This window comes from Nicotiana tabacum, chromosome 3 (genome assembly GCF_000715075.1).
Source record: "Nicotiana tabacum cultivar K326 chromosome 3, ASM71507v2, whole genome shotgun sequence".
In the NCBI taxonomy this organism is placed as follows: domain Eukaryota; kingdom Viridiplantae; phylum Streptophyta; class Magnoliopsida; order Solanales; family Solanaceae; genus Nicotiana; species Nicotiana tabacum.
The window spans coordinates 154896128-154907465 of NC_134082.1; the positions used below are offsets into that span (position 1 = coordinate 154896128).

Sequence of the window (11338 nt, forward strand, 5' to 3'; positions counted from 1 at the left end):
CACTGCAAAGGAAGATATAGGTTCAATTATCCTTAGCCTCACAATTTTAAGAAAAATGCTCGCTCAAAGATATTTAAGAAATAAAATATCTAGGTCCAGCCTTGAATCTACGACCTTTACAAGCCCAAATACGAGCTTGACCAATGGATCAAGAAGTACTTTTTGTCAGGAAACGGTGTTATTAGAATATTAATATAAATATTTAATATTTTTTCCCGACGAAGAGGATCCGCCCATGTACGTTCGCCCCTGGTCATACACTCATTACATAATCTAGAATTGCAATGTAAAAATTAAATGTAAGAGCATGAGCATGATTATTCGCAAGTTAGGTTATAGGCAGGATGAACCGTTCCACGTTAAGACCAAAAAAGATAAGCAGCACATTGAGTAGCTATTAGCTTGAGCCAGCAACTTAACTTGATTCTAAGATCGATTAAGTACAATTACAGTCATGTTTTAATGCAATCAAACAATACACAATCGATTTTGTTTTTTTGCGTCATTTTTCGTAACTACACATTTAAAATCGTTCGATGGGCAACTAATTAGGACAGCATTTGGAGAACTAATACCAGCGAACAAGACCAACTCCAAAGAAAAAATATATACAACACTAGAAAAAATATACTCTATACAACACTTAGTTGGATTAGGAAAGCAATTGAATTAACAAGCCAGAAATAGAAATTGTCGTCGCGGTTATCAAAGCTGTACTAGTTTGAGATATTTACAATAAAGTAAGCAAAATCTGATATTGTGAAAATGGCAAATGGTTGGAGCACAATAACTACACCCTCTATTTCAATTTATATATAATAGTTTGACCGATCATAAAAGAGTATGAAAGACTTTTAAATTCTGTGATTTTAAACTAAAAATGTGCGTAATATATCAAAAATGTGCTTGAATTTTATGGTCTTAAATATACTATATGGAAAATTGGAGTTAAAAATCTATGAAATGTAATTTATTTATTTATTGAAACAGATCAAAAAAATATGACACACAAATTGAAACGGACTTAGGAAGACTCGAGCAAAGATTGAGAGGGGACAACTCAAAAAGTCACAAACAACCACACTAGAAGTAGGGGGGGGTTATTCAAACAAAGGAGTTGAAGTAAGCATTGGAAAATGAAAAAAATTGAGGAAAAGGACTAAAAAGGGAAACTGACAAAAATAATGTTAAAGAGTGAAAAGGAGAAGACTACTTGTAACAGAATTTGATTCAAATAAATCTGACAACCTAGAACTATCTACAGATAATAATTCAAGGGAGTATCTCATGTGAAGGTCTTTCCCCAAAGATAGCCACGTCATATGGTCTTGTATTTTGAACCCAAAAACAAATGCCCGAGCAATTTAACAGAAGCACGTATTAATTCATTTTGGTTGGTTTAGTTAGTGGGAAATAATTTGTAGGAGGAAATGCCATAGAAAGTGGCTGAATTAGCTGGGACAGTTGGAGGATAACTTGACGAAATTAATTAAGTGGGAAGCTTGTGACTTTGAACAACTTGATCACCTAAGCATGTGCACTTGCGCACACCATTCCATCAATCCTTTATAATTTATATCTCCATTTTCTTGTTTTCTCTTTTTGTTTTCTTCGTTTTAAAGAGAGAGAGAGAGGGATGGATGAAGGTTTAATTTATGCTTTCTTCAATCCCTAAGATGCCCGCATGTTTCCCAACAACTTGCTACTACTAATTAATTATTTTGTTCTATTTTAATACTAGCACTTCTTCCCCTCTTTTCGGCTTTTATTTTTCTATTTCTAATCCCCTTTTAAATATGTTCTTTTGTCCTCATTGGTTAGTGCTATATCTTCCATGTCTGAATTGTTACTAAAACTTATATATATAGTTTGGTAAAAATTGAATAATTAAAATTTAGTAATTTGTTTTAGTTTCAATTTAATTTAATAACCTGATGTGTAATTTGGATAAGATTTTTGATTTTCTGCAAAAGTTCCATAACACGCCTACCAAATTTTTATATATAGTATCTTCCAATAAGGATTTCTTTTTTCATAAACTAATTAATCAATAAAACAATATTGGAAGCAAATAATTACGATTTCATTAACAGTTTGAACAGAGATAAATTGCTGTTTGGGTAAATAAAATCTAAATTAACTAAATTGATTTAAACCAAACATGAAGCAAGTGTAATTGGTCTCAATGTTTATCACTTTGTTAAAAAATCGGTTTTAGTCTTTTCAATTCCACTTGTACTCTTTTTTTTTTGGTTGTTGTGTGTGCCTATATTCTACATGCCAAGGAAATACTTTTGCCTACATAATACATACCACACGCTTGTGCTTAAAAAATATTTGCATCCGATGGCAACTTTTAAGTTATAAAGCCGTCACGCAGAAGCGGACCCGAGATTTGAATCTAACAGGGTCATACTATCTTTAAATATGTTAATTACTAACGATAAATTTTGGCCGCCGAATCGATAGATGGTCGAAGTAATTGTTAAAGGGCAAGCTTTTTATATTGAGGGAGGGACTTGAAAAGAATAATATTAATTAAATTAAGTTGACTATTATATACAAATATTAAATAATAATTAATCTTAAAAAGATTTAAATATTTAAAAAACACTTGACTACTAAGTATAACAACCATTGGAAGCAGTAACGTAAAAGGGCCTATAAAAAGGAGAAGTTGGTTTCGATCCCAAGACATTCTGCGCGAGAAAGGGCTTCAAAATACACTCATCCAACTTTAGTTAGTGAGTTTAGGGCACCAGTAAAATATTTAACGGGTTCTATATGTATATACCTATATATATTTTGATTTTGTAGAGGCCAACGGACTCCCGTGACCCCCTACGGACATTTACGCTTTCATTAAAATTGATAAAAGCTAGAGATTAGCTCCACACTATGTCCCTATATTATAGGGAAAATATCAACAATTACTATTTATAAATAGCTTATTACAAAATTGGTCAATTCCTAAAATATTACCAATATTAGTCAATTAGCTATTTGTAGCCAAAAAAGGTTAAATTTTTGCTTTCTTTTGAGTGGGTGTTATTAGAATAGATTGGGTACATCTTAAGGAGCTTGAATCTCAATTTTGGGATGATTTGATGGAGTTTTGAGGTAGTTTGAATTGAAAATTCGAAGTAGAAGATGAACATGAAAAAAATGATATGTGTATCAAACTATGTATCAAACATGTATCATATTTGTATCAAATGGGTATCACATATATATCCATGTATACATGTGTGTGAGATACATGTTTGATACATGTGTCGCAGAAGAATTTTTTGAACTCGATTTTAACTACGAATTTTGATACTAAATCAATCTAAATCACCTCCAATCTTCCTCAAAATTTATATATTGACTCATCTATATGTTTTCAATGAATCTCAATCATGCCCATAGAAAAAAGTCATATTTTGTTAGATTTTTAAAAAGTCCTTTTTTTGCTTTGACTTTTGGAATCTTGTATATTTATATTTTTGTATTTCATCATCTTATTTGCTACCTCATCCATGAAATTTTCTTTCCGTCTTGCATCTAATGTTGCTAATCACGCTTAAAAATATGGAAGGAGATCTTTGTGTGTGATTCTTGGAGAGAAAAAACCTTATTTATTTGTGTTTTTAATTTTTATATGTGTTTGGCTAGTTTTGGTAAACCTATGATTAATGGCTAGAGGTTGGTAAGTTTGGACTTTTTTGGGACATTTCTATAAGATTCCCTATAGATGCTAAATTACAAAAAAATACACATGACTTCACACCATAACAAAAAATGGCCCATGTTTTTAAAGTTTACCCGGTATAACCCAGTTTATATAGAATTTGAAAGAAAGATTTCAATCACTGAACTAGTTCTCCTTTTTCCTACACGCCAAAATGTTCTCTCCCCATTTGCCTCTTCATTCTCTACAAGCCATCATATTCTATCCTCTATATTTTTTAGATTTATCTCCCATATTTATCTTCTATCTTCTTTAATTTTTAAATCTATCTTTCATCCTATCTTTTCTCCTCTCTAATTTTCAGATCTAATTTTCCTTAACTTTTTTTAATTCTCTCAAACTTTCCTAATGCAAAAAGATGAAAGTCTAGAGTAAGATGAAGAATATGAAGTTAGTTGTTCGGTTGAAAAGATTGAGGAAGAAAACATTTGACCCATTAATGATTTAAGTAATTTTGATTGATAAATCTCGAGTCTCTTACTGAGCATTTGGTATCGAAATATAAGTCCCAAAAATCATAATTCCACCACTTACGAAGCTAAAGTTTTCAGATCTGGAAGTTTTCATTGTGAATTGGTGCTTCAATCCAGATGGGTATTGACTAATAATAGTATTATTAATCGAGCGAGACAAATTTTAAGAATTTGAGATTCATCTAGACCTATCTTGAGCTGATTGGTTCTTCTTCTTCTTCTTCTTCTTCTTCTTCTTCTTCTTCTTCTTCTTCTTCTTCTTCTTCTTCTTCTCGTTCTTTTTGATAATATTGGTGTTAAAACAGAGGTGTAGTAATGCACATAAGGTATTTTCTGTGCATATGCTGTATCACTGGTGTTTATGCACACTTATACAAATATTATATAATTATGTATAAATAGGTATAAGTGTGTAGATTTGTGTATAATGATGTATAATTATATTTTTTTCAGTGTATAAGGGTGTATATACATTATTATTGTATAAGAGGTCTTCAGGGAAGTTTGACACTTTTTTCTATATGGTATATTCTTTTTGTTGAAATAAAGATTTAATGATGGCTGGAAAGTTTTTTTCTAGTGTAAAATATACCTGCTGAATTTATGTACATTCAGTGCATATGCTGTATATACTCATACATATGTATTATATATATTGTATAAATATGTATAAGTGCGTATAATTATATATATATATATATATATATATATATATATATATATATATATATATATATACGAGCATATAATAATGTATTTACATTGCATCCCAATGTACAATTGTGTAGACATATATATATACTATATAAAATGACAATATACTGCTTTTTTGGGGTAAATTTAGTACAAGAATAAGGCAAAGAGAGGGGGAAAAGTAAGAATTTAAAACCACGTGATGACTTGACTTTTTTTCAGATAGTCACATTAATCCGGAAGAGAAAAAAATAAATAGGAGAAATAAGGATTTAAAACCACGTGATGACTTGACTTTTTGTCAGATAGTCACATTAATCTGGAAGAGAAAAAAACAAATAGGAGAAATAGAAAAAAAGAAAAGGAAAGAGATCGTTATAAGATTGATGTCAGGCGATGATGTCAGTCAGACGATAATGTCAGAGGGTTTTATTGGCTATACGGATGAAAACTTAAAATGGTGGCTACGCAGATGAAGAGCACCTATTTAGGCTGTACTTATGCGAAATTATTAAGTAATGCTTATGAGATCAGCCATTCTACCATATGATCCATTCAACGAAGGCTAGAAAGCATAAAGAACGAATGTTAAAATAAGAATAACAACTGACTACATATTTTTGTGATCCTTATGATTGATAAAATTATACCACGCAACAAGCAAAAAAAATTAGTTTACACTTTACATGAAAAGGAATGAAAGGCGTACAATATTCTCTCTCTATCAGGTCTCAATTAAAATAACCTGAAGTACTTAAAGTTTTGATGATTGAGCAGCAATATCAATCACAAACCGATACTTAATATCGTTTTTCTCAATCCTTTCATAAGCTTCATTAATCCTGTCAGGTGTGACTATCTCTATGTCACACATTATATTATACTTCCCACAAATGTCTATCATTTCTTGTGTTTCTTTTATGCTTCCAATCATGCTTCCTTTCACAGTTCTCTTACCTGCAAATTAAATTGCAATTCACAGTTTTAAGGGGTTATTTCAAACACAATGCATAAGATAATGTGCAGGCATTGATTAGGTCAACTGTCACAAACAAACTAATTAGGTGATCTATTTCGTTATTTGGTGTAAAATTCGTGAAAATATCACTGGCTAACCATTTTTTTAACTGATAATTAAAAAATAGCCAATATTTGTAAAGTCATTGAGAAATAGTCACTGTTTTGCTGAAACACGGAAACTTTCAGCATGATATGCTAAATTATGGGGCTCCTGCGTACAAACTTCAAGCATATTATGTTGGAACTACAGCACATTATGAAATGAGATCTTTACATAAATAGCCTTCCATATTTATTGTTTATTTTTTCTAGCCATATACATAGTTTATACATTGATTATATACAATTATACACATATAATATATAAACTATACATATATTATACCTCCACGAGCTATTTTTAGTTTAAGTGGTTGGGTGAACGGCTATTTGGATTAATTCTTCTTAAATCTCATATGTATAATAATTCGAACTCTAGCATATTATGCAATATTTTTTTCGAATTTTAAGGGTGTTTTGTTTAGATTTTATCTTTATATAAAAAAGTGGCTAAATTTTGATTACTTTTGAAACCGTGACTATTTTTCAATTAACAATTGTAAACCTGACCATCTTTAAATATGACTGACTTACCAAATATTAATGGAAATGATGGAAGGCCCAAAGGCTTGTCTGGTGCACCCACTATAACAAAAGTTCCTTTAACTTTGAGCAGCTCTAAGTATGGCCCAAGAGAGTGATTTGCTGACACTGTATCCAATATGAAGTCCAATGTCTTCTGCCTCGACTGTCATTATTATTATTATTATATCCAAATTAGAAAAAAAAAACCGATTTAATAGTAATTTTTAAAAGTTTATACATATTTAAACATGTTACACATATATATGGATATTTTAAAAAGAAAAGGAGGAAGTGGAAATATATAACAAACCTGCATTTGATGTGTATTAGAGCTAGCAATGAAATCATCAGCCCCTAATTTGGATTTGGCCTCATTTTCTTTGGATAAAGAAGTGCTTATGACAGTAACATGATGCCCAAATGCTTTTGCAAATTTAATAGCCAAATGTCCCAAACCTCCTAAACCAATAACTCCTATTTTTTTCCTAGGTGAGTCAATCAAGTTATTGTCTTTCATTGGGCAAAACACAGTAACTCCTGCACATAACAATGGTGCTGCTCTATCCATTGGTAGGTTGTCTGGTACAGCAACCACAAACCTTCAAAATAATAAGAATATAAATTAGTTTTATCAAAATTGAGATAGAAGAACTTAGGATACTAATTAATGCTTAATACTTTACCTATAATCAGCAACTAGCATTTTGGAATAGCCTCCATAGGTAATGCTACCATCCCAAAAGACACCATTATATGTGAATTGAACTTTGTCACAATAATTCTCTTCTGAGTTTTTACAAAATTCACATTCTAAGCAAGATGCTGACATGCATCCAACTCCTACTTTATCCCCTGTTTTGAAGTTGGTTACATTGCTCCCAACTTCCACAACAATCCCTGTAATCTCATGCCTAAATTACACGAATAAAAAATTAGAAACTTATTAATTACTATGAAAAGTAAAAGGACAAAAGAAAAAGAGAGAAGTTTATAATTGATTATTACCCAGGAACAACAGGATACATAGTGATACCCCAATCATTTTTGGCATAGTGAAGGTCAGTATGGCAGATTCCGCAGTATAAAATCTTGATGGTCACATCATTTACACCATTCTCTCTGCGTAAGCATGATGTAAAAATTAAATTTTCAGTAGAACAAAATGACAAATATCTCGCACAAATTATGTTGCTTTAGTACCATAAGTATAATACTCCGTCCCTTCCGCTTCATACGAGGGCATTTATAGTTTGACTAAGTACAAAGTTTGCGAAGACTTTTAATATATGCCAAAAATATTCTTAGAACTTGTAGTGTTAAACATCTTATAACACTTTTCTAGCTATAAGAGCATGTAATCAAGAGCAAATGAAAAGTTAACAATTAAAAAGTTCATAAATATAGAAGTGCATGATTCTTTGTGGAACTGACTAAAATAAATGGAGTGTCATATAAAATGGAATACTATATATTACGTAGCAAAGATATTTATACATGAAAATCACGAATACCTTCTATTGAAAATGTAAGGTGTGATCTTGCCAGAAGAATCAAGAGCTGCCCATCCTGAAACAACTTGAGTGTGGTTTGGGGTTGTTTTAGCCATGAAAACTTTCCTTTTCTTTTGGGTGGTGGGAATTTACTTTCTTTGTGTGAGAAGAGTCGGAGATGTAGTGGCGAGAAGTGAGAATAGAGTACAACAGAGAGCTCCTTTTATAGTGTTAAACTTGACTAGAGTTTGAGATGAAAATTAGGTTGTTAAGGGTGGTTTTGACCCCACAATTAACAGTACACTTTCATTTTTATATTGAAAATATCCCATGTTAATTTCAAAGAAAATGCATCCTACAAAATGACAAAAAGTATTGTTATACCGAGATACTGAACTAACTCTTTTTTTCTAACTAGTCTTAGGATATGCGCTTTGCGCATGTTTCCTATATCAATAAATATATATCTTCTTAAAATATTAAAATAAAAAGGTGAACGACATTTCGCTAAAGACCTTCGTGCTTTTAATATAGTATATAGATAGATAGATAAATGAAGAAATCCAACGGAGATTCCTCCTCTAATTTTGTCCTTTTATTTCTTTGTTTATTCTTTTTCTCCAGCCATTCAATTGAAAATACACCCTTGTATGTAATTTCAATTCAATCCCCGTGCAATGTATAAATAAAAATTTCTTTCATTTCGTATACTTTTCTTTCACCTTTCTATAAGCGACCCTATATTTATAGTAGAAATAATTTAACCTGGAACTACGAATGAAAATAGGACTATTGATTTCTGATCTTTGACATTGTAATTTTCAGAAAATTGAAAAACAAAAATTAGCGCGAGATCAATCTCCAAATCCTACTTTGATATGGCCCTCGATAGGGAGGCGTGGAGGTCGAAGATTAGGGTTGTGAGCACATGCGGATGTAGAAGGTTGACTACGGGTTCAATTGAACCCATAACTTTCCACGCGGAGTAAAAATTTATATGTAAAAATTCCTTAAAATTATAAAAATAGTAGATATGAACCCATAACTTTAAAAATATAATGGGTTCAATGCTAATATCTTAAAAATTGAACCCATAAAATATAAATCCTGGATCCGCCTCTGATTTTGGGTTGACAGGTAGTCGAGAGTCTCTTCTAGTCGTACTAGTAGTATTAGTACTAGTCTTGTATTTTCCTATTCCGAGTTCCTTGTTTTTAACGATGTGGCATTATTGCCGGTAGTTTTCGCACTTCTCTTATAGCTTCATGTTCCTAGTTTCTTTGCTATTACATGTTGTGCTATTTGTTTATGTTATCTTATTTTCTTGCCATTGTCACTGTTTGTTTATTGTGTCCTTTTCACTGTTCTTAAGTCGGGGGTGTATCGGAAATAATCTCTCTTCCTTTGTAAGATAGAAATAATTAGACCTGTGTACACATTACCTTCCCCAAATTCCACGTATGAGATTGCACTGGGTTTGTTGTTGTTGAGATCAATCTCAAATCCTACTTGTTATAGTACTTTTTATATGGGTAAAAGCAAGAAGAAAAAAACGGAGAAATAAAGAAACAACTTACTGAAATATCACAAAGAGTAGCCGTCACACCAACTCCTTTTCTGGTCAAAAGTCAAATAGTTATTAAATCTGGTTCACACAATGTGAAATACCAATGATAGAATCGTAGAAATTAGACTCCCATTGACCATTCCCACTTCAGGTGGACCATCCCAAAGGTTGTTAAGGCTATTGAAGAAAGAGAGAAGAAATAAAACAAAGAAGTATGTGAATCTTCTTGTAATTAGTACGGAAGCATTTCTTACTTACCCATGAATTTCGTAGAATCTCATTCTCAATTAGCCAAACGGGCTATTAGTCCACTATAGAATCAAGTCATTTCCTGTAAAAGCCTCTGTTGTCTGCAGTTGAAACCAAAAAATTAAAGTCGATCATTTCTATGATTATTTTTAAATCTTACATCTTTTTTGTGAAGAAACATGAAAATGAAGGTTAACATAGGTAAAATTTGAACTAATAAAAAGGGAGAGAGTTCATTACTTTTGTTCTTTCTTTTTGCCGTTTTGGTATAAAATGGAAATCCTAACAATAAAAAATTTTGGCAAAAATAAGTTACTTATGCGAAAAGGTTCAACCATCTATATTATATTAAAAGGAGGGTAGTGAATCATGAGATTAAACCAAGTGGCGTATTGAGAATATGACACTTGGTGGCTTTAAGATAAAATCTAAATAAATTTAAGACAAGATCTAAAAAAAATTGTGATGACCCAAAAACAAATACTGTGTTCTGAGGCCTTAAAACCTCCTTTTTACCTCACCTCGATTTACGTGTGTGGTTCGGACCTATATCCGGAAAGCCTTTTTATGTGAAAATATGAGAAATAGAGATTTCTATAGTTAAAATTTGATTTTAGTTGACTTTGGTCAACATATTGAGCAAACGGACCCGGATATGTGTTCTGACGATCTCGGGAGGTCCGTAGTAAAATATGGGACTTGGGCGTATGCCCGAAAATGAATTCCGAGGTCCCAAGCCTTAGAAATCAATTTTTGAAAGAAATTGTTTTGCTGAGTTATTCATGAAATAAAGAAAAGAATTACTGTTTGAAACCATTAGTATCAGGCCCGTATTTTGGTTCCGGAGCTCGGTACAAACTTGTTAAAGTATTTAAATGATAACTGTAAAATTTGGTGAAAAATGGAGTTTATTTGACGTGATTTGGATCTCCGGTTGAAGAGTTATGAACTTTAAAGTGTTCTTGATGAAAATGATGAGTTTTGAGGTTTAATTCATAATTTTATATGTTATTTTCATGATTTGGTTGCACGAGCAAGTCCGTATGATATTTTTAGGTTTGTGTGCATGTTTGATTTGGAGTCCTGAGGGCTCGGGTGAGTTTTGAATAGGCCACAGAGTGGAATTTGGACTTAGGAATTTCTGGTGTGTTGCAGGCCTGCAAGCTTCACAAATACGAGCAATGGGTCGCAAATGCGAATAGTGGCCTGGGCTACCTTGGTCGCAAATGCAAAGTACTTGTCGCAAATGTGACATCGCAAATACGAAGGAAGTATCGCAAATGCGAAGAGGACTGGATTCCTCAGGGTTTGCAAATGCGAGGTTAGCAGTCTGAGGGGTTCGCAATTGCGACACCTGCAACCTACAAAATCATAACTTAGATGCATTTCAACCATTTTTCAAACCCTTTCAAAACCAAAATACTTGGACGATTTTTCAAAGACAAGTACTCTTCCAAATCGATTATACGAGCAAATTGGCAGTGGAATC

The 11338-nt window shown here is 32.1% G+C and overlaps 1 protein-coding gene across 1 annotated transcript; it reads right to left on the reverse strand.

The window, feature by feature from the left end:
- Nucleotides 1-5474: 5474 nt before the first annotated feature.
- LOC107798963 (putative cinnamyl alcohol dehydrogenase 6) lies at nucleotides 5475-8237 on the reverse strand. Its single transcript, XM_016621995.2, has 6 exons — nucleotides 8055-8237; nucleotides 7549-7662; nucleotides 7227-7454; nucleotides 6854-7142; nucleotides 6553-6706; nucleotides 5475-5856 (listed from the first exon to the last, which is right to left on the reverse strand). Exons 1-6 carry the CDS (start codon nucleotides 8147-8149, stop codon nucleotides 5654-5656), a joined length of 1083 nt encoding a protein of 360 aa, XP_016477481.1. The 5' UTR covers nucleotides 8150-8237; the 3' UTR covers nucleotides 5475-5653.
- Between the last annotated feature and the right edge of the window lie 3101 nt (nucleotides 8238-11338).